Source organism: Capra hircus, chromosome 2 (genome assembly GCF_001704415.2).
Source record: "Capra hircus breed San Clemente chromosome 2, ASM170441v1, whole genome shotgun sequence".
Classification (NCBI taxonomy): domain Eukaryota; kingdom Metazoa; phylum Chordata; class Mammalia; order Artiodactyla; family Bovidae; genus Capra; species Capra hircus.
Genome location: NC_030809.1, coordinates 118,099,647 through 118,122,504, shown reverse-complemented (window position 1 = coordinate 118,122,504; position 22,858 = coordinate 118,099,647). Strand labels below are relative to the sequence as shown.

The 22,858-nt window shown below is 36.1% G+C and overlaps 1 protein-coding gene across 1 annotated transcript in view; it reads left to right on the top strand.

Moving 5' to 3' along the window:
* The window catches only part of TTN (titin), a 274,875-nt gene that overhangs the window by 123,621 nt on the left and 128,396 nt on the right, over positions 1 to 22,858 (top strand). Inside the window, exons 129-171 of the mRNA XM_018065217.1 lie at positions 338 to 421; positions 644 to 727; positions 1,474 to 1,554; positions 1,847 to 2,062; positions 2,991 to 3,068; positions 3,277 to 3,351; positions 3,559 to 3,651; positions 4,417 to 4,494; positions 4,689 to 4,862; positions 5,072 to 5,155; positions 5,529 to 5,606; positions 6,118 to 6,222; positions 6,463 to 6,546; positions 6,995 to 7,078; positions 7,273 to 7,593; positions 7,925 to 8,008; positions 9,183 to 9,257; positions 9,419 to 9,502; positions 10,030 to 10,104; positions 10,749 to 10,841; positions 11,435 to 11,512; positions 12,470 to 12,538; positions 12,693 to 12,782; positions 12,923 to 13,219; positions 14,255 to 14,335; positions 15,109 to 15,186; positions 15,718 to 15,801; positions 15,951 to 16,025; positions 17,347 to 17,430; positions 17,539 to 17,622; positions 17,743 to 17,826; positions 18,156 to 18,230; positions 19,593 to 19,676; positions 20,439 to 20,513; positions 20,630 to 20,713; positions 20,888 to 20,962; positions 21,111 to 21,194; positions 21,306 to 21,389; positions 21,631 to 21,714; positions 21,798 to 21,881; positions 22,091 to 22,174; positions 22,526 to 22,609; positions 22,725 to 22,808. Of these exons, the coding sequence (XP_017920706.1) occupies positions 338 to 421; positions 644 to 727; positions 1,474 to 1,554; positions 1,847 to 2,062; positions 2,991 to 3,068; positions 3,277 to 3,351; positions 3,559 to 3,651; positions 4,417 to 4,494; positions 4,689 to 4,862; positions 5,072 to 5,155; positions 5,529 to 5,606; positions 6,118 to 6,222; positions 6,463 to 6,546; positions 6,995 to 7,078; positions 7,273 to 7,593; positions 7,925 to 8,008; positions 9,183 to 9,257; positions 9,419 to 9,502; positions 10,030 to 10,104; positions 10,749 to 10,841; positions 11,435 to 11,512; positions 12,470 to 12,538; positions 12,693 to 12,782; positions 12,923 to 13,219; positions 14,255 to 14,335; positions 15,109 to 15,186; positions 15,718 to 15,801; positions 15,951 to 16,025; positions 17,347 to 17,430; positions 17,539 to 17,622; positions 17,743 to 17,826; positions 18,156 to 18,230; positions 19,593 to 19,676; positions 20,439 to 20,513; positions 20,630 to 20,713; positions 20,888 to 20,962; positions 21,111 to 21,194; positions 21,306 to 21,389; positions 21,631 to 21,714; positions 21,798 to 21,881; positions 22,091 to 22,174; positions 22,526 to 22,609; positions 22,725 to 22,808 (4,215 nt within the window). The remainder of the gene's footprint in view (positions 1 to 337; positions 422 to 643; positions 728 to 1,473; positions 1,555 to 1,846; positions 2,063 to 2,990; positions 3,069 to 3,276; positions 3,352 to 3,558; positions 3,652 to 4,416; positions 4,495 to 4,688; positions 4,863 to 5,071; positions 5,156 to 5,528; positions 5,607 to 6,117; positions 6,223 to 6,462; positions 6,547 to 6,994; positions 7,079 to 7,272; positions 7,594 to 7,924; positions 8,009 to 9,182; positions 9,258 to 9,418; positions 9,503 to 10,029; positions 10,105 to 10,748; positions 10,842 to 11,434; positions 11,513 to 12,469; positions 12,539 to 12,692; positions 12,783 to 12,922; positions 13,220 to 14,254; positions 14,336 to 15,108; positions 15,187 to 15,717; positions 15,802 to 15,950; positions 16,026 to 17,346; positions 17,431 to 17,538; positions 17,623 to 17,742; positions 17,827 to 18,155; positions 18,231 to 19,592; positions 19,677 to 20,438; positions 20,514 to 20,629; positions 20,714 to 20,887; positions 20,963 to 21,110; positions 21,195 to 21,305; positions 21,390 to 21,630; positions 21,715 to 21,797; positions 21,882 to 22,090; positions 22,175 to 22,525; positions 22,610 to 22,724; positions 22,809 to 22,858) is intronic.

The window sequence follows — 22,858 nt, the reverse complement described above, 5'->3', positions numbered from 1 at the left end:
TCACTGATGCTGAAGCTGAAACTCCAGTACTTTGGCCACCTGATGCGAAGAACTGATGCATTTGAAAAGACCCTGATGCTGGGAAAGATTGAAGGTGGGAGGAGAAGGGAACGACAGAGGATGAGATGGTTGGATGGCATCACTGACTCAATGGACATGAGTTTGAGTAAACTCTGGGAGTTGGTGATGGACAGGGAGGCCTGGCGTCCTGTAGTCCGTGGGGTCACAAACAGTCAGACCTGACTGAGCGACTGAACTGAGCTGAATATACTTAATACACTTTTTAAAATTCCACTTTAAGTAATACAACTCCATAATCCTAAAATTATCTTTCAAGTGACTGAGAGGCACATGCAAATTACCCAGGAAGAAAAAGTTCATGTTGCTGTTACTAAAAAAGTGGAGCCTCCAAGACCAAAAGGTACACGGGGTCTTTTGATACCCAGAATGTTCTGCTTACCCTCTTCTCTTTACCAAATACACTAGTTATGGGTGTTGGTTTTTTGTTGTCATTGTTATCATTGTTTTCTGTTTGAAATCATGAAAATGTCAAGTCTTTTATGTTTGAATTGCTGTTATACAACTACCATTTTGTGGTTTGAATGAGGAAAACAATTCTTTAAAGTGAAATCTGTCTTTAAAGTGCCTGAGGAACCCAAGAGAGCTGTTCCAGAAGAGAAATTTCCAAAACTCAAGCCTAGAAAAGAGGAGGAGCCACCAGCAAAAGGTACACCAACTTTTCCAAAAGTCAAAATAAGCTTATAAGCATTGAAACTCACCTAGTGGAACTGAAATCCCTAGACAAAATAATTTATGTATTGCCAAGTAATTAATATACATATGCTACTCCATATCATTTCAAAACTAAACATTTCTGATACCAGAAAATGTACTCAAATCTCTCTCTCCTCAAAAAAAAACAGAAACAAAAAATGAAACCTCACCCACACATGTGTAGATACTTTCCCTTAAAATGTACTTGTCTTTTAATGTTTTTTTGTCTATATACTGATTTCCTTTGCTGAAATGCTTGTTTTGTGTGGCAACGTTGGATGAAATTTTTAAAAAATTTAAATCCTCGATCTTCTACATTGTGGTGGTAGAAGTTATGGAAATACCTCAGAATTAAAATGAAGAAACCATTCATGTAACATAAGTTTCTGTCTAATGGTTGCTTGATATCATTGTTTATGCTGTCCAGTTATCTGTTTTTAGTTCTCTTAGAATTACTGCTTGATCTTCCTAAAGTTATTCAAAGTCTTTTAATTAAGTAGCTTAGAAAAAAGCATTCATATATATGTTAGACCATGTTTATTTCTTAGGCCATAGAGTTTTCTTACCGCTTAAATGAAACATTTAAACAAGGAACATGGTTATGTTTATCTTTGCCATGGGATTGTGCACATACAAGTTCTCTTAACACGCATTATTTTGAATCTTGTGATTCACTTTCAATAATTCCTCTTTTTAAAGTGACTGAACTCAGGAAAAGAGCTGTTAAAGAAGAAAAAGTATCCATTGAAGTTGCAAAAAGAGAACCTCCGGCTGCTAAAGGTATATTGTGCTTTGACTAAATAATAAAATGAAGCATGGCTATACAGCTCTTTGCCTGTTCGTTTCTAATTTGAGTCTCATCCTTCTGGTTGTTGACTAAAGGCAGGGAATCTAACATTTGAATTTGTAAATAGCAACTGTACACTCTGTAATACCTTGGCCAGTGAAGGACAGTCAAGGTCTCCTATAACTAGTGCATGAGACCGTTACCAGGAAATGAAATCACAGCACATTGTCACTATGGTCCCTGTGGGCTTCAAGTAAAATGCTGCTGTTGTCAATATTGTTCCAGAAGTTACTGTAACAGCAGAGAAAGAATGGGCTTACACCAAGGAGGAAGAAACTGTTTCAGTAGAACGGGAAGAAGAATATGAGGAATATGAAGAATACGATTATAAAGAATTTGAGGAGTATGAACCAACAGAAGAATATGATCAGTATGAAGAGTATGAGGAACGTGAATTCGAACATTACGAAGAGTATAAAGAACGTGAAGCGTATGTCACAGGTATGAGCAGAACTCTATACCTGACACCACATTAAATATATGCAAATGACATTAGGACAGGATAAAGTTTTGAATACCCAAAGAAATTTGAAAAGAACTTTGTTTTGTTTGGGAAACTCAGAATTTTCTTTCTTGGATAACTTTTAGGAAAAAAAATTCTCTATAACCTGTCAAGTTACTGTTAGAGTTTGGTTCTGGGCATAATCTGTTTTCCCTCTCCTTTTTGCTTTTACTAATATCAAACAAATGAAACTAAATTTCCTCCTCCAAAAGGCTGAGTCTGTCTGCAAATACCCTTGATCGTTCCAATACATGACCAAAAATTTCTGAACTTCTTTCATCCTGAAGCTTGTTATTATCAAACAGGATAGCCTATTGAGAAAACATCCTACCCTTGGAGTTCCCTTCATTAAATATAACAAAGATTGCTTCAAAAATAAAGACAGGAAAGTCCAACACAAACTATTGTGTTTTATCATTGTACAGATCAAATTTGTAGGAATAAGATTCTATTGGATTTCAGAATGCATCAATATTATTTCATTTATTCAATTTTTGGTGTTTCATAGCCTAACTTTGAGAATGTTCTATATAGTTTTGCAAATAGAATTAAAAACAAATATTATATGGGAAGGAGTTTAACCATGATGTTGTCTACCTCAAGTGAAATGATAATATGTAAAAGAGTCACAGTTACTTAGTTGAAGTAAATTAAATTAGCAAGGAAGAAATAGCGATAAAAGCTTGTTTAAGTCTCTTATACCTTATTCTACCTGAACCTCTAATTCTTACTCACCTCTCAAGGCTATGGCTATGCTGTAGATAAGATATATTATTTTAATTCTTTGTGTCCATTGAAGAAATATCATTTTTTATGTCCTAACATAAAAATGTCTAACATTAAATACCCTGTATATATTTTTTAAAGAACCCGAGAAGCCCGTCCCAGTAAAGCCTATCCAGGAAGAACCAGTTCCCACAAAACCAAAGGCTCCACCAGCTAAAGGTAGAGTCAGAAAAACATTATTAGTGATGAGACCTGTGGTTCTTCCATGTCTGTCCAGCTACAAATCCGTGTTGAAGTGGCAGTGTGCCAGTCGTGTGTGTGTGTGTAGGATCCCTATGTTGCACGTCGTATTTCTTTATTTTTTTTCTTACTGCTCTTAAAAAGTCTGGATCGGGTTTTTAAATCTGTTAATGTTGATATTTTCAAGTGCCGAAGAAAGTGGTCCCTGAAGAAAAAGCGCCAGTGCTCATTCCTAAGAAACTCAAACCTCCACCTCCCAAAGGTACATGGCTGCAGAATAACTACCAGAAACATCTTCGTCACTTACAGTCTATAAACATGTCTTACTACCTTGTCTGATGTTCTTTGTTTTTACTGAGTGTATTGTTTGGTGCTGATTCTTACCTTTCTCCATGTTTCATGAATTTTTATTTACATGATATTCGTGTGGGTTGGTTTTAATGGTCTTTAATGATTAATATCTTTAAAGCACCTGAAGAAGCAAAGAAAGTTGTTGAGGAAAAAATACACATTTCAGTTACCAAACGTGAAAAAGAGCAGGTGACTGAACCAGCTGCTAAAGGTATAATTTCCTTCCTCAATTGTGGCCTTTTATCATGTCTCTCTTAAAACTTAAGCAGCTATGTTTTCCTTTTTTCCCTCACTGTTTTGTATCTTTTATATTAATTGTTAGATGGATATTGGATAGAAAAATCTATAAATGCAGAATAAAAAGATAATGTTATCTTAAAAGGAAAAGTTATCGCAGAATATATCCATAACTCCTTATGCAATGGCTGTCCTAACACACAGCTACAATGAATATAAAATACAATGTTTGGATTTAAAATCAGTGGCCATTTGGCACATTCCTGACTTATCTAAATTGATGTAATGATATAACAATATACACCACCGTTTAAGATCTGTTTGTTGACCCTAAAGTCATTTTGAAGGTTGAAGAAGGAGTTAACTCAGTATCTAACCATTTCCCCCTGCTTTTCACTAAGCAGCTCCTCTGCAGTTTCAGGCAGTATACTTACCCAGGAGTAAATTTAGCTTTTCGGTAAAGGATGTTTCATACAAGAAGAGATATCAGACACTAAGCGCTACTTCACAATCTTGGGGTTACCCCAGACCTCCTTGAGTACTTTTGTAAGTTTTTATTCCAGTGAGGTTCAGAATCTGTTCCATGGAAAATATAAAGTTCCTTTAGTTGAACAATCATATATCTACTATAGGAGAAACACTAGCAAAATCATTGTATATCCTTAAAGTACAGTAGAGCAAGCATTAATTGGATGACCTGTTTCTGAAAATAAAATTTCCTTATACTTACTGTTTCAAGTGCCCATGAAGCCCAAGAGGGTTGTCACAGAAGAAAAAGTACCTGTTCCTAAAAAAGAAGTAACAGCACCTGTTAGAGGTACCTATATGTACTCTTCTTAATGTGTCGTTTGTCTTTTTTGGTATGAAATTCATGTTCAGTTCTATGTGTAAAGTTCTGTGGGAAAGAGGAAGCCTATTCCTTCTTCTATTACAAATGGCCATGTTCCTAATGTATCTTCATTTTATCAAGTAATTGGGAAAATATCCAACCTAAAAATAATGTCTTTAAAGTGCCTGAAGTACCTAAAAGAGAAGAACCAGAAGAGATTGCCTTTGAAGAGGAAGTTGTAACCCACGTAGAGGAATATTATGAAGAAGGAGAAGAAGAAGAGTATGTTCATGAAGAAGAGTACATTCATGAGGAAGAGGAACTCATAACTGAAGAAGAAGTGGTGCCAGTCAAAGGTAGATTATATCTCCTACCAAGGGATAAGCAGCAACATCTTTAGTGTCCAGTTTGGTTAAATTCTGGGGTATATTAGCACCAATGAGCAATTCTGCTTGTTATTAGGAAAAGACACTTATAGGGGCTGAAGCATGATTTCTGCAATTGCTTTTCACATTTTATATCTTTTTCTGCAACATTTCCAAAATTCTTCATAATATCTTTAAAGTGCCTGAGGTACCAAAGAAACCTGTTCCGGAAGAGAAGAAACCTGTTCCTGTTCCCAAAAAGAAGGAAGCCCCACCAGCAAAAGGTACACCACCACTCATACCATGAGTGTATAAAAAAACTTAGTTGCTCGGTCATGTTCAACTCTTGGCAACCCAGTAGACTGTAGCCTGCCAGGCTCCTCTGTCCATCGAATTCTCCAGGCAAGAATACTGGAGTGGGTTGCCATTCCTTTCTCCAGGGGATCTTCCTAACCCAGGAATCGAACCCTAGTCTCCCGCATTACAGGCGGATTCTTTCCCAGCTTAATCTGCATCTAGATAGCTATCTTCTGAGTTTAAAACTTTTGAGTTGTTACTCTCTGTTGTTTGAAACTGTCCTGTTGTTTGTTCACTGTCCTTTGTGTGGATATGTTGTTACTGGTAGCAAGAACTTATCAATAAACAATATCTTTAAAGTGCCTGAGATTCCTAAGAAGCCTGAGGAGAAGGTTCCTGTGCCCATTCCTAAGAAAGAGAAGGCTCCACCAGCTAAAGGTACATCTCTTTGTAATACATCGGTGGAATAATGTAATAATTTACCCATGTAGTATCACTTGGTGAGCCACATCTGTTCTTACCCCATGATGATATTTAACAGTATTAATGCCAAGACAAAGACCCCCCCCAGCTGGTAACTGGAGCAGTTTATTGTGTATTCATCTCTGAATTTTACCATCAAAGCATACTGGTGATTGATGTTTGACTCTTCCTCTTTAGTGTCAAGTTCTTAGAATAAAATACATTTTTATTGTAATATGAAGATGGGAAAAATCATCATTTACCAGACATTGTGTGTTGTCTTTAATAGCAGTCTACATTTATTCAGTGTTCTTTATCTTAATTTTTGTGCATTTCCAGGCCTTTGTTTTGTGGCTATTATAATTATTATTTTCAATCTTCAAGTGAAATTGTTCAAATATCTATGATACTTCAATAGACCAGAAATCGCTAAATTCTTACCTATGGGTGAAAAATGTAACACTAACCCTATTTTATGTCTTTAAAGTTCCTGAAGTACCCAAGAAACCTGTGCCAGAGGAGAAAGTGCCAGTACCAGAGGAGAAAGTGCCAGTACCAGTTCCCAAAAAGGTGGAAGCTCCGCCTGCCAAAGGTACATGAACTTGCAATGTCACTTCAAATTTTCACGAGTAAATAATTAAACTCTGTGTTACTTGGAGATGCAATGCTTTAGTATTCCTTCATGGAAAAGAAAAGATTTTATTTTAAAAGTAAAATGCTTCCTGAAACAATGTGGTCATACTCTTATGACCTTGTCATAGTCTTTTTGAGAGTATGCTTGGATTCAAAGTTCTAGGTTGGATCAACTATTTCTCTAATCATTTCTTTAAAGTGCCGGAAGTGCCCAAGAAACCTGTGCCTGAGAAGAAGGTGCCGGTTCCTGCTCCTAAGAAAGTAGAGGCTCCACCAGCAAAAGGTACATCACTTCATCATGTAAAGTCCTTGGGGGGAAAAAAAAAAAAACCTTACATTTACATATGCATGCATGCATGCTCAGTCACTTTAGGTATGTCCGACTCTTTGCGACCCCATAGACTAAAGCCCGCCAGGCTCCTCTGTCCATGGGGATTCTCCTGGCAAGAATGCTGGAGTGGGTTGTCGTGCCCTCCTCCATGGAATCTTCCCAACCCAGAGATTGAACCCAAGTCTCCTGCATTGCAGGCGAATTCTTTACCATGTGCCACTGGGGAAGTCCGACATTTATATATATTCGTATATAAATTCTCCCATAACATTATGTGGTTTAAACAATTGTCTGTCTTGTTAGAAATATTTAAGTCAGATATTTTGTGATTCTTTTTTATGTCTATTGCTCTAAGACATGTAAATGAACACATTCTTAAAGAAAAATAATATCTTTAAAGTGCCAGAGGTGCCCAAAAAGGTCCTCCCAGAAGAAAAGAAGCCAACACCTATTCCGAAAAAAGTGGAGGCTCCCCCACCCAAAGGTACATTAATCTCTAACAAACCCAAAACCAAAAGGCTAACTAACTGCCATTCTACAGCCTTACTAATTATAATGACTTACGTTGGTAACAGTTGATGCTTTTTGACTACAGAATATTAGCTTTTCATGTTGTCCCACTGTTTTGAATATTGTACATAAAAGTGATGCTTGTCCGATTGACAAATATCTTTAAAGTGCCGAAGAAACGTGAGCCAGTTCCAGTTCCAGTTCCTGTAGCTCTGCTCCGGGAAGAGAAAGTTGTACATAAAGAAGAAATTGTTCTTGAAGAGGAATTTCTCCATGAGGAAGAAGTTATCCTTGAGGAAGAAGTTCCGCCAGAGGAAGAGGAAATTTCACCTGAGGAAGAAGTTCCGCTAGAGGAGGAGGAGATTCTTCCAGAGGAAGAGGAAGTTCCTCCTGAAGAAGAGGAAGTTCCTCCTGAGGAGGAAGAATTTGTACCTGAGGAAGAAGAAGTTCTTCCAGAAATTAAGCCTAAAGTGCCAGTACCTGCACGAGGTATAGCAGCTCTTCTTGAAGTCCTCAGGCCTCTTTTGTGTTGAATTCTGCCTTTCTACCCTGTTGTTCACCTCTAATTTTATCTATGACGCTATACTCTTTATGTTTCCTACCATCTAAATCTTAGAGAACATTCCAGACATGTGTGCTCTTATTATTTTGTGTCTGTCTTATGTGTCTCTGTTTATTGTAAGTAATCTGAATGTCTGTTCAGATTTCATGGCATGGAATGTTATCTTGTCGTTTGTGGTCCTATTCTCATGTGTCTTTTCATTGCATATCCAGTACTGTACATGTGATTTTTTAATGTTTTAAAATGAATGTTTTAAAGTGCCTGAAGTGCCAAAGAAACCTGTACCAGAGAAGAAAGTCCCTGTTCCAGCTCCTAAAAAAGTGGAACCTCCACCACCTAAAGGTACACCTCCCCCAAGTACATATGCATTCTTTATCCATAGTTTCGCCAGAAAAATGATAGCAGAACTGGGATTTAGGAAACTTTATATTTATAAACTAGTCATATTAACTGCTGAAAATGTTCAAGCACTCTGATATCCACTTTTCACTGGCTATAAAGCAGTATTCAGAAACAAAGATGAAGAGAAGTGTTAAAATTTCCCCCAAAGTTCTACCCAATTCCCTATAATTTTATTAAACATCATAATTTCCATATAGATATTTTACAAGGCTAAATTATCAATGCAAAAAGCACCTGAAAAATGTGATGATCTAATCTTCCTAAACATCATCCTTCAATCATTTATATAAAGTGTCTTTAGAGCATCAAGATGAAAAGATAAAAGATTAATACATTTGTGAAAACACTGATTAATAGCATATGTCTTCTGATACATACATATAAATGGTAGCCCAGCAGGTTTTGGTTTTAGCCTTGAATATGTATCTTGCGTGTTAGCCTGAGCAAGTCCTTTAGCTGATGTAAGCCTAAAAAGTGAGGAAACTAATATCAGTCCTAGTGGGCTCAGATATTACTGTGCGGATAAAAGAAAGTATGGTATATAGATGGACTCTATGATTGAATGAATAGTATCCAGATTTATCATATTCAATCAGTGCATAGTATGGGACAATATATATTTATGCCTTAAAGCTCAATATCCTCTGCAAAATTTATGACATTGCTATTTAAAATAAGCATGACCTTTCCACTAGGTTAAATAGTCTTTTTTTTTTTTACTATAACTTTATTATTTTTTTTAACCCCCTCTCCCACCTCCCTCCCCATAACATCTCTCTGGGTCAACTAAATAGTCTTATAATCAGCAAAACAGTAAAGCTGGTCCTTTATTGGATTGTAAGAATTTAGAAGTATTTTATAGATAATGATTTAATAAATTTCTAGTGAAATTTAAGTGGATGAAATGATAGCATCTATCCTCTGGTATTCAAATAGGTTGCTGCTCCCTTCCTCTAAGACACCTAATTCTATCCTTACCTGTGGGCTCCCGACTTACACTACATCCCTGTCCCGAGCGACTGTTGCATGTTAGTCTCTCTCTGTGTGAACTTCTTGTGTTCCCTCTTTTTTGTCCTTTACAATAAATTCTTATCGTTAAATGATGTCTTTAAAGTGCCTGAGGTTAAGAAGAAAGTGCCAGAGAAGAAAGTGATCATTCCCAAGAAAGAGGAGGTTCCTCCTGCCAAAGGTACTGCTCTTCCCAAGCAAATTAGACACTGCCATCTCTTTCTTCACCTGTAAATGCCAGAATGGCCCGTTTCCCAGTGTTGGTTAACATAACTTACAATATTGTGGTGTCCGTTGTCTCTGTGTTCATGAAACTGAACTTACAAAATAATATCTTTGAAGTGCCCGTGGTGCCTAAGAAACCTGAACCAGAAAAGAAGGTGCCTCCACCCGGTCTTAAGAAAGCAGCGCCTCCTCCTGCCAAAGGTACATCACTCCCAACAGGGGTGTGTGCGCTGCCCTCCGCTGTGGAACTGTGACGCTCTTCACGGAGGGGCGGATGTTCCACGTGAGCGTCTGCACTGTGGGCTCTGTTGTGTAGCCATCCCTTGAAAGTCTGCTGCACCGTATTTGTTCTATGTCATTCTTCTGCTCTGTGTTTGTGTATTTTATGTTGATCTATGTATGTTGTTTGTAAAAAAATAGAATAAAAATACTTAACTTATATATCTTTAAAGAGCCTGAGATAACTAAGAAACCAGTCCCTGAAGTACCCATTGCTCTTCCTAAAAATAGTAGGGGCTCCAGCAGTAAAAGATAGAATGGTGTTTATCTTGAACCACCAACCTTTGATTTTTGTCTCATTAACGATGCTGTGAAACGTCAGTGTTTCCTCTGGTGCATGTGTATTCTGTTATTAGTACTCTTGTGTTGAAAAATGGGGAACTTAGGTCTTTATGTGCTCCTCCTGGTTCTTGCATTCTAAGTGCCTAAAACAATCAATATCTTTTAAGTTCCTGAGGTGCCTAAGAAGGTGGAAGAAAAACGCATCATTGTCCCTGAAGAAGAGGAAGTTCCACCAGTTGAAGGTAGATGACTTTCTAAGAAAACAGCATTTTCAAAAGCATTACTATCTTATTTTGTCTAATATTTTCAAGAGGTATATGCATACTTCATTCCAGAAAATAAACATACTCAGAGTCTACAAGAAAATATTCTTTACCTAGTAGAAACTGGATAGGCAAAACAAAACCATTTGAATCTCTTTTCTTACATGTGTGGTTGTTCATTGTTTGTTTGTTTTACTTTAATGAGGATCTTTGAAGGGAAACTGTGTTTGCCATGAGAAACTTTTCATCACATGACTTGGTTGGTAATTGTGGGATTAGCTTCTTCAAGGGGAGTTCTTAGTTAAACCTGAGTAACTGGTACAGAAAGTCTGACTTTGACTCCTAAGTGAATGCTTGACTTCAAAAAAATCCATCTCCATTAAAAATAATAATTTAAATTGAATTCTTTCTGAAGTCCTTTCCAGTTGTAAAATTCTAGGAAGGGCCTAATGTATTTTGAAGACTCAGTAAGGCCTTTTTCAAGGATGAGTGAGTTTTCACACGTATTTAGAAGGCTGAGTTACCTGTGCTGATCACACAACCTCAGTTTTCAGATGTATCATTTTAGTCTAATATCCAAATGTATTATAAAAATAATTTACAAAGTAATAATCTTTTTAAAGTGTTTGAGGAGCCTGAAGAGCCTATTCCAGAAGAGGAGATCCCAGAGGAACCACCTATCGTAGAGGAGGTTGAGGAGGTGGCGCCACCTAGAGGTACAGCTGATTTTATGGATTGGCCATTCATTCGATATCTTTCCCAGAAGTCACCTAAACCTAATATTCACCAGTATACTTTACTTACATCATATCAGTGATAAATTGAAGATTATTTATGATAAGCACCTGAAACTTTGTGTCCCTTTTCTTTACCCAACTTGTTCCACTGCATTTGCAGTACAATTAGAATGAGAGAGAGAATTTTATGTTATTGACACCTTGATTTTTTCTGGTCAGCTGCTATTGTAATACTTTCTCCTCGTTTTCAATCCTTAGTATTTTTCTTCGGTAGGAAAGTGGGGAAAACCTATTTCTATGGTGTTCGCCCTTGAGAATAATTCTTATGCTTTCGTTGCTAAAGACTATGACAGTCTTTTGCATAGTTTATGCAAACCTTTGTTTGCTTATAGGATTTCCAAGTAATATTCCTCTCACCTTTAGAGTCAGTACTTCATATGTGTAATTACCATTTAGGTTGCTAATATCTTTTGTAAAATAAATCAATGTTTTGTGTTTGGATTTTTTTTTGTTTATGGTAGTTCTGTTTATTGTATGTCATTTTTCAAAACGTCTGTTAAATATCTTTTAAGTGCCTGAAGTGGTTAAGAAAGCAGTACCTGAAGCACCTACTCCTGTTCCTAAAAAAGTGGAGGCACCACCAGCTAAAGGTATAGCAGATCCTTTTACTAAAGATAATATTTTTAAATTCTTATCCATCTTCTTTTAAAAAACAAAAGTATCTTCTTTCACTGCATTCTTAGAGTCATTTAAATAGAGAGCTTATGAAATTAATTAAAAACCTGTAAAAATATAATTCATTCGATTGTTTTAGCATTTTGGAATGTTAATGAATGATTATATGTATGTATGTGTGTGTGTGTGAATTATTCCAGAAGATTCTTATTTTAAATAGCTGGGAATTTTAATGTTAATAGTACATCTCTCTATACTTGGACACATTACAGGGGATCTTTATTCTCAACATTCCATTCCTAGATTTTATTACATTATATAAGTAGAATTTTCAATTATAATTATTACAGTAATTATATCTGCTGTATTTTTTATGGGGGATATCTATCCTAATACTTAGATAATAATTATTTTAAAGAGCCTGGTGTTCCTTCTGTGATATCTGACCAGAGTATTCAAGGTTATTACAAAGCATCTCTTTCTGTTTGCTTCCTAATTAGGCTAATGCTTCAGTAGCCTCCTAATTGTTTAGGCTATGCTGTCTCTACCACAGTAGATAGCCTCAGCAGACATGATAGTGCCCAGCAGAATGTGACACCTGTATTGAGGCTTAAGTACTTCATGAGGATAACCACTTGAAAAAAAGCCTTCATGAAATTAAAAATAGTAGAATCGGGCTCAATATTGATAATCCCTGCTATTAAAAACAAAAAGATGGCACAGGTTTCTTATGGACATACCTTCTTCTAAGGTATGAATAGCACAAATGAGTGAAGATATCTTTATTGCCTATAAAATTTGTGTCCAATTTTACAGTACAGAGTGACTTCTTAAACTTTGATTATTATAATATTGATGCTATTTCTGATGTTTCTATTTCACATTTATCATTGAGTATTGTCGGCTAACTGACATGCCTAATATCTTTAAAGTGCCGAAGAAAGTTCCTGAGGAAAAACCACCAGTTCCTGTTCAGAAAAAAGAGGTCCCTCCAGCTAAAGGTACATCTTTTCTTTTTAACCTCAACTTTCTTATAATCTCTTTTTCATTAACAGTTTTATGTTTTGTGTCAACGTGTCTTGATTGTATTTGATGTCTTTTGCTTATGAAAGCTTGCTCTTCACAGTCTTAAATATTAAAACTATGTCTTTAAAGTGCCCGAAGTACCAAAGAAAGTCCCAGAAAAGAAAATCCCAGAAAAGAAAGTCCCTGTGCCTAAAAAAGAAGCTGTTCCCGCAGCTAAAGGTACTTTGGGGCAGATCTTTGATGTTTTTATATTGTTGCATGAAAGCTCTTCTCGGTTGTTGTTCTTTATATTTTGAATTTACATCTTCATTTTTCCTGTGCTTAAAAAGATAAGTCTCTTAAAATAGATGCTCTTTCAGGGAGAGCTGTCCGTGAAGAAAAAGTATCTGTTGCTTTCCACAAAGAGGAAGTAGTAAAAGAGAGAACAGAATTAGACTTAGTGGAAGCACAAGTGGAAGAGGCTCTTGAAGAAGAGTACCATGAGGTTGAAGAGTATTTTGAAGAAGAAGAGTTCCATGAGGTAGAACAATTCCTCAAAGCAGAAGAGTATAGAGCAGAAGAAGAAGCCCACAGAGCTGAAGAAGTCCATAGGGTAATAGAAGTTTTAGAGGCTGAAGAAGAGGAAGTATATGAAAAACCCAAAGCTCCACCTAAAGGTATCAAGAATTGTACAGATACTACAAATTGTTATATGTCGCCCTAACTTCTTTTTTTTTTTTTTTTTAAGTAAATGTCATGTTCAGTTTGGACATTAGAAGTTCACTTATTTTCCTTGATAAAATCATGAAATAACTTGAAGTATGAGTTTACTTGATAGCAATGATTGATACAGAGTAAAGATTAACCAGAGTATAGTTTTAGGCAATTAGATACTAATATCTGATCTCTACTTGCCTGAAGAGATAAGAAAATTCACTGTATGAATTTGTGGATTCTTTTTAAATTCCAAGAAAGAATGTTACATGATTGTTACAGGTTCCAAAATAACTAGCCAGTGTCATCCGTTGAATAAAAAGAAACTCCTCAGTGCACTGAGGAATTTATAGTCGAGGCAAAACAACCATTGCTTTGTTAGCAATTGAACCAGCTATTCACACACGGATAATTACTTATCCAAAGCTTCCACCATTTTATGATATTTTCAAGAGAAACCACATTAAGAAAGGTAGCAGCACCTGCATCCTAGTATATTCTGAGAATAAACTTACAAATACTTGTTCTACAAGACCATTCCAGTTCTTGAGCAAGTTAATAATATGTGTGTAATAGGAAGGAGGGGCTTCCCTTGTGACTCAGCTGGTAAATGTGGGACTCCTAGCAATGCAGGAGACCTAGGTTTGACCCCTAGGTTGGGAAGATCCTCTGGAGAAAGGAGCGGCTACCCACTCCAGTATTCTGACCTGGAGAATTCCATGGACTGTATAGTCCTTGGGACCATCAAGAGTCGGACATGGCTGAGCAACTTTCACTTTCAATAGGAAGGAATGTGTATGTGCTTAGTATACATAGTAAATTTACAACCTAGATGAAAGTTAGCAAAATCAAGTCTTTTTTGGAAGTAGGTCTGGTGTAAATTTTAAAAATATGAGCAGAGAAAGCATCTTATGAGCCCTCATTGTACTAACTTTGGTCATTGAGCACAATTACACTTCAGAAGTTGGTTCTAAACCAAAACACTAATATCTTTAAAGGGCCTGAGATATCTGAGAAAGTCATCCCTCCAAAAAAACCACCCACTAAAGTTGTTCCTCGAAAAGAGCCACCAGCTAAAGGTATTTTATTGGTGAAAAAGTACTTACCTAATTTTATGTGCAGTAGCACCTTGGCAGCTTTACAAGTTTGCATTCTACTTGATGTTTTTCTTCTGTGTTTTGTGTGTTTGGAATGTCTAAAACAAACTAATATCTTTAAAGCGGGTGAGGGGTTAAAGGAAGTTCTATCAAAAAACAGTCACTGTTAAGAATACTCAAAATGAATATCACTACTAACCAAATAGTGAACCCAGTTTTCCTCCTTTGGTGCTCTTTGATCTTATATTCACTAATATGCGTATTGATAAATCCCTGTTTTTCTGTTGATTATTAATTTTAATGACCTACTAGATACAAATATATCATGACTTTGTGTTTGATGTCCTTGCTTTGTTCATGTTTTTAAACTTCTTGAATTTTACAACATAAATAAGAAACAGTATTTTAAAAATAATATATACTTACATCTTTAAAGTCTCTGAAGCATTTAAGAATGTTATCACTGAAAATGCCAATTGTTCCAACAAAACAGGCGAAAAAGCAGAGAAGGTGTCTTACTCATTTTTCTTGTCAAGTTCTTATGACTCTTACATGAGAAATTCCCTTGGATTTTTTTATTATTGTATATGTTATCAAAATTCAACTCATATTAATTACTGTAATGTATCTGATAAAGCAATGTCTGTATTTTATGTTGTGGCTGTCGTTCTGTTCTGTGTTTGCATTTCTCCTGTGCTCTACTTGTTAAAAATCTTTATGAATGTTCAAAATAAATTATTGCTATATCTTTAAAGTACCTGAAGTACCCAAGAAAATCGTGGTAGAAGAAAAAGTACATGTTCCTGAAGAGCCCAAAGTTGCACCAGCTAAAGGTATCTATCTGCCTTTGCTGATTCACTGCTAACACGAAACTCCTTTTATTCACTTACTGCAATGAAGAATGAGAGAGATCATTCTCCCCTCACCACCACAAAATGGCTGAATGATGTAAATTTCAATTTATGTCCCATAACGTAATCCTACCTTTTGTAACAGCCTTCAGGGAACATAGACCCAAGCCTAAATGTTGTTATTATCTGTACTGAACCTCTTCTTAAGCAGTATTTAAATGTTGACCCCTCAACCTCTTTTTCAAAAATAATTCATGGTAGAAGTTATTGTCAAGTAGCTTTAGAAACAAACGTGTTCTGAATGACAATAGAAAATGATGCTATATTCAAAGGGCGAAGTCTTTCTAATATGACAAATCAAGGATTCATCGACAAGGCAATCTAGAAAGATGTTTGGATGACTCCTAATTTGGGGATTTTTTACATTCTCCTTCTTAGATGACCCTTTTTGTCTTGATATTTTATACCCAATGATGCAATTCTTAAAAATAAAACAAACACATATCTTTAAAGCTCCTGAAGTACCCAAGAAAATTGTTCCAGAAGAAAAAGTTCGTGAAGCTGTTCCTAAAAAGCCTGAAGTTCCACCAGCTAAAGGTATACATTGATGCTAATCACAACAGGAAATAACACTATGTCTAATTATTCATGGTTTACAGTGAGTGTGAGTGATATTTGTATTTTGTGTCTTTATATTCTTGCTATATTAGTTATTTATTACAATTAATATACTAATATCTTTGAAGTTCCTGAGGTACCCAAGGAAAGTATTCAAGAAGAAATATCACGCATAGTTCTTTCTGAAGATGCAACAACTTACAGTGAGTGTAGAAAAATTGGTGGTTCTCTTTGGTTTGTCTGAGTCTGTCTTCATAGCTTTTAAAAGTAAATGTACTAATATCTTGAAAAAGCCCAACATGCCCAAAATATTGGCTCAAATTAAATAGTTTGAATGACTGTTTGCCTCAGACAAGGTATATTTCCTTGCCCATTTAAAAAACAAATAGTCAAAAAAAAAATAGTCCTTTATGTATACCATTGCCCATTTTTAGAAAGTCATTTGTCTTGTTGAATTTATCATTGTCTTGTTAATGTGGTCTCTGTAAAAACGTCTTCTGTTTTTAAGCAATTCATTTTCTCAGACCGTAAGGTAACTTTCCTTAACTTCTTAATAATATTTTACTTAGATATGGTAGAATCAAAATACTTCACCGTTATTATTTTTTACTTTTTGCGATAACTGTTGGAAACATTTTGCCAGCGCTGCTCAAATACCCATAGATTTATAAGGCCTATTATAATTGCAAAAGAATCCTCAAGTCATTTTTGGTTTTGCTTTTAGGCAAAATTATGATTAAACAGTAAAATAATATGAGTAATAAAATGTTCTAAGTAGAATGATATTTAATAATCTGAAAAGTGAAAATGCCAGCTTCCACTTACTTGAATCTAAAATTTATATCCCATTTTTGTCACCTAGGTTGGGATAAAAATATATGACGACTCCCTTGTTTGAATACCCTTGGTGTACTTGAATTTGATTATTATTATCAGCTAGTCTTACTTTCTAAAAGCTGGAGAAATCTTTATTTCTTTAGTTGCCTAATTTTTCCAAATATTTAATCATTTTTATTTTTATTTTCTTCTAATCCCTAAATGGTTTTCACATTCATATTAAATATGAAGCCATAAACTAGATTAGGTTTATATTTTTTAAATATAAGTAACTAGGTTCCTGGCACAGGAAGGGACTTAGATGAGTTTCCAGTAGGTCAAATATTCTAGAATTCTTGATGTGCAACTCAACATCAATCCCATTCTTTAAGAAAAAAAATCCATAAAAATTAACAGGGAAAATTTACCAGTAGCTTTCTGCAGACAAAGTAGAAGAATCATATACTAGTCCCTGGCCAGTGAATTCCTCAATTTTACCATCATGCTTATAAAGAGGTGGCGACAGTCCTATACCATGAAACTGGAAAAGAGAGTTTTTCCAGGCCAGTGTGTTATTGCCACTAATTTGGGTCTATGCACTACTGTAATTTGAGTTATGAGTGTGTATTATGTAACATATTTTTCTTAATGGTATTCTTCATCCACTTGGAAATGCCTCTAATTATATATTTACTAATATCTTTAAAGTTTATGAAGTATCTGAAGAATCATTTCTGGAAGAAAAAGTACTTGTGACTCATCCTCAAAAAACAAAACCCAAACCAGCAAAAGGTATATAATACCAATAACCCAGTGAAGAAAATTTACTTTTGGCTCATTTTAAAAACTCAGTACTTTCCTTCACTGTTAATAAACATAACTGTACTCATATCTTTTAAGTACCTGAACCACCCAAGAAAGTTGCTCCAGAGGAAAAAATATATGTGACTATTCCCAAAAAGAGAGAAACACCAGCAACTAAAGGTACATTTCAACAACATCAAACTTGGATGAATATCTTTGACTTGAAGACTCAAATATTGCATGTTACATAATTTACTGTTTTTACAACTTCTAAGTGTAAACCTACTGATATCTTTAAAGAACCTGATACAACCAGAGAAGTGTTTCCAGAGGTGGAGTTACCTGAGGCTATTCCCCAAATTCCAGAGCATCCTCCAACCGAAGGTATAATTCTTAGCTATGAAAATCTAAATAAGAAAATCTTTCCTCATCAGTCTGTAAAATATGTTCACTGTTTTATGTCGATTTTCACAATCTTGAATGCTAAAATACTAATATCTTTAGAGTCCCTAATGTACCCAAGACAAGGAACTGTCTATGGTTTGCCCCTAAAAAGTCAAATCCCATTCATACAACAAATAATGATAAACTATTAGAACAAAAAAAAATCTAATTTAAAGTTATAATGTCTGTTAATATACCTAACTTTCTTTGTAAGTCATGTCTTCCTGTCTTTGCCTTTTCTCAATTAAAAAATACTAATATCTTTAAAGAGGTGGAAGTCTCCGAGGAAGGTGTTCCAGAGAGACGAGCTCCTGTTACCAGAAGAACAATACCGCCACCAGAAGGTACAAGCAAGAAGAAAGTCGGCCTTCTTATCTCCTGATTGTTGTTGTACTTAACACGTGTGAAAGTACTAATATCTTAAAAGCTCTAGTTGCTACCAGGGAGGCCACTTCAAAGTGGGTCCCCCAAAGTAGCGGCTTGACTGGGTATTATACATGTGCCCCTGAGTCATAAGGGGGAAAAGTCCATACCTTTATACGCAGGGAGATGCTTGGGCTATAAATTTTATCTGTGAGGCCTCTAGGAAAAATATATATCCATATGATATGCAGATGTGACCCAGGTAGTCTCTTCACTAGGAAATAGCTTTTGCTGTTGCCTTAAAAAGTAAAATTCAGAGTACTAGAAAAAAATCTGTATGAGAGATCACCTGTAACATTTATATCCCTGAAGCTGGACTGAATAGTCTAACCCCACCCCTCTTTAAAGTGAAAATCAGTGTTGTCAAATGACAGAGGTTCTTGGCTGTAACTGTGAGTCAGTAAATCAAATGCTCCGTGGGATTGAAATTCCAGGATATGATACAACTACCTATTGGAATTGCTTTTCTATTAAATTTACCACCAAAAACAAGCACAGGAATTTGAAACAATTGATATCCTCTAGGATTTAAATATCAGAAATACTTTCAGAAAACCACGACCTAAAGAAAAAAAATATTAAATTCACTGTGGAACTGTTCAGTGTGTAACATCCTCTCTGAAACTATCTGAAACCAGGGCAGTTAAAACCAAAACCAGTTAAAGTTAGAATTCTGCCCTGAATAATTTATTTGCTCCTCTCCTTGTCTATTATTTCTAAAGAGTCTTAAGTTTTCCCATTTGGAACATTTTCAGATTAATTAAAACATGAAAATGTTTTAAAACATCCAAAATGACAAATTCTTCAAAATGCCCACGATATTCTATAATTTGAAGAATATCTGAGCACTTTGACACTATTTTTTCAGTCTAAAATTTTTAGTTGTTCTCCTGAAAACAATTACCCTTTTAAAGTACCTAATGTGAGGGTACAACATAAAGCCAGTTCAGATAAGAAAGGAGCTTTTTTATTTTCCCAAACTAATAGCAAAAGGTACATTGTTAATTATTCAAAATTCAGAGTTTTTTCACCTAAAGGTAAATTTTTATTATCTAATTTTCTATACGCCTACCATTCAAAGAAATGAAATTACTAGCATTGATAGTGTCTGAGGTGACTAAGAAAACAGCTCCTGATAATCAAACATTCATACTATTACCAAAGAATCAGATTCAGGGAGCAAGTAGGTCACCCAGTCTGGAACATTCCTGTAGGTGGGTTATGAGTAAAAGTCTTCACTCCTCTTCATCACTCTGAAGTACAATGCATTAATATCTTTAAAGTGCCTGCATCTCCTGAAGAAGTTGTCCCTATAAAGGAAATACTCATGGCTGGTCCTCCTGAAATTGAAACACCATCCCCTAAAGGTATCATTTATTCTGTCATCCTTCCTTCATTTATTTAACATATGCCCACCATGTGTATGGTGGTAGGGAGATGGGAAATAACAAAGAAAAGATTTCACTCCTTTTTTCAGGACTTTATACCTCATCCAGTTCTTGAAGGAGGCACCCTTGTAGTCATAAAGTCACTTTGGTTAATGTCATTAATGTCCCCACTGATCCCTTAACCTCTAAGTATAATACTAACATCTTCAAAGTAGCTGAAGCTGTGAAAGACGTTGCTCCTGAAATGAAAGTATCTAAGGATGTTCCTAAAGAGCCAGAATGTCCACCTATGAAAGGTACACATCACCTCTGAACAGATACTGAGGAAATTGTCCACCCTCAGTTCTTAAAACTGTTTTTCTAATGTTCTTCCTAACTCCTAAGTGTAAACATACCATCTTTAAAGCACTCGAAGCTCCACAAGAAGTTCCCTCTCAGAAGAAAATGTGTGTGACCATTCCTATCAAAACAGGAGATGCTTTTACTAAAAATATTCATTGAACAAATATTTCATAAGGAGGGTCTAGTGTCGTAGCACCTCGACTAGTTGCTAGAGAAGGGTGAGCCCATCTTCTCAAGGACGCTATTAGTACTAATCCCATTCAACTTAGATGCTTGGTGGGGCAAGGGGAGAATAGGCAGAGAAGAGATGTCTAGAAAACTACGTTTGCTAACTTAGTGTGATTACTGTTTTCATTAGTCATTTTAACTCCTAAATGTGAAATACTAATATCTTTAAAGTGCCTGAAGCTGCTCAAGAAGGTGTTCCTGCAAAAAGAGTGCCTTCCAAAAAAAGAGAGCCTCCGTCAGTTAAAGGTACAAGTTTCCACACTCTCAAATTCAAGAAGAAATAGCACTTGTAGTCTTGAAAATATTTTGCTGTTCCTATTGATCTTTGAAACACTAAATGTTAAAATACTGATTTCTTAAAGTGCCCAAGACTCTCCAAGAAATTGTCCCTGAAAAGAAAACATATGTGGTTCGTCATGAAAAGGCTGAAGTCCTTGCTGATGAAGGTATATGTTCCCGGAAGCTTAGATGTTTGGGGAAAATGTCCCAAACATCTTCTATATAAATGTGTTTCCTATATAAATGTGTTTATATAGGAAATGTGTGTCCTATATAAATGTGTTTCCTGTTTGCATTGATTCTTGTGACTCCTAAATGTGAAAATATTAATATCTTTGAAGTGCCTGAGGTGCCCATAGAAGTTGTCTGGGAAAAAGTCCATCCTCTCCAAAAGCCTGAAGTCTTATCTGTCAAAGGTACAGCCTAACACCCCCACAGGAGGGAATAGGGAGGGCTGTGGAAAGAACTGCCTTGCTAGCCTCTAAAGTGCGTTGCTGTGTAAACGTGATTCTTGTCTGTGTTGATCCTTGTGACTCAAATGTAAATTTACTAATATCTTCAAAGTGCCTGAGGCTCCCAAAGAGGTTTTCCCTGAAAAGAAAGTGCCTGTGGCACCTCCTAAAAAGCCAGAAGCTCCACCAGTTACAGGTACTTGTCCTGGATCTTAGGTTTAAGAAGATAAAACTCATCTGCTCTTGAAAATATTTTGTTCTAGTGGTCCTATAACTCCTAAATATAAATTTACTAATCTCTTTAAAGTGCCTGAGGCTCCAAAGGAAGTTGTCCCTGAAAAGAAGCCACCGGTGACACCTCCTAAAAAGCCAGAAGTCCCACCTGCTAAAGGTATTTGTCACTGATCTTAAAAAGACATAATGCTTCTGCTCTGGAAAATATCTGTTCCAGTGAACCGCATAGCTCCTAAATATAATTTTACTAATATCATTTAAGTGCCTGAAGCTCCCAAGGAAGTTGTCCCTGCAAAGAAAGCACCAGTTACAAGTACTTGTAACTCTTCTGTTCTTGAAAATAATTTGTTCCACTGCTGTCATAACTCCTAAATGTAATTTTACTAATATCTTTCAAGTGCCTGAGGCTCCCAAGGAAGTCGTCCCTGAGAAGAAAGTGCCCGTGACACCTCCTAAAAAGCCAGAAGTCCCACCTGCCAAAGGTAGCTGCCTACATGTTGCTGTGTTTGACAATGTCTGTTTGTCTTCACTCAGTCTAATGCTGAAAATACTAATCTCTTTAAAGTACCCGAGGTGCCAAAGGCAGCTGTGCCAGAAAAGAAGGTGCCTGAAGCTATTCCTCCCAAACCGGAAAGTCCTCCCCCTGCAGGTAATGGCAATACTATATATACCGGGAAGGAAATAACTGGTCTTTTAGCTAGAAGAAATTATGTGTATATATCCCACTACATAAAGGTAATAAAATTCTAAAGAAAAAAGGGGTTTGGCAGTTATCCAAAATATCTTGGTGTATAATTGCATGATATAGTCATTCATTATTTCCACCTTTCTAAACACAAATTACAAATATTTTTTAAGTGCCTGAGGTGCCGCTGGAAGTCATCCCTGAAAAGAAAGTCCCTGTGGCTCCTCCTAAAAAGCCAGAAGCTCCACCAGCTAAAGGTATTTATCCTTCCATGTTGTTGTTGGTCACCTGTTTTGGGGGCTGGGGAAAGGGCGTTTAGAAGTGTCCATCAGTTTTATAAATGGTATTTGCTTGGGCAAGTGTGTTGTCAGTATTCCCATTTCATAGTTTCTAACTAATAGATACTAATATCTTCAAAGTTCCTGAAGGTCCTAAAGAAGTTGTGCCTGAAAAGAAAGTGGCTGTGCCCAAAAAACCAGAAGTCCTACCTGCTAAAGCTATTTATTCCCACTGCTGTGTTAAGAATGTATATTGTCTTGTCTCTTCATAATCATTGTAACATATGCCTTCAAAGTTCCCAAATTCTTAAACTACGAATATCTTTCAAGTGCCTGAGGTGCCCCAAGAAGTTGTCCCAGAAAAGAAAGTTCCCAAGGCACCACCCAAAACACCGGAACCCCCACCTGTGACAGGTACATGTTAGCTCTGACCTCATTCTTCAGAAGAAATGGCTCTTCAGATTTTGAGAATGACTTAAGCCCATTGCTCATCATTAACCTAACCGTAAAACTACTAATATCTTTCAAGTGCCCGAGGTTACCAAGGAAGTTGTCCCAGAAAAGAAAGTTCCCAAGGCACCAGCCAAAAAACCGGAAGTCCCACCTGTCTCAGGTACATGTTGACCCAGATATCATTCTGAAGAAGAAATGTTTCTTCAATTT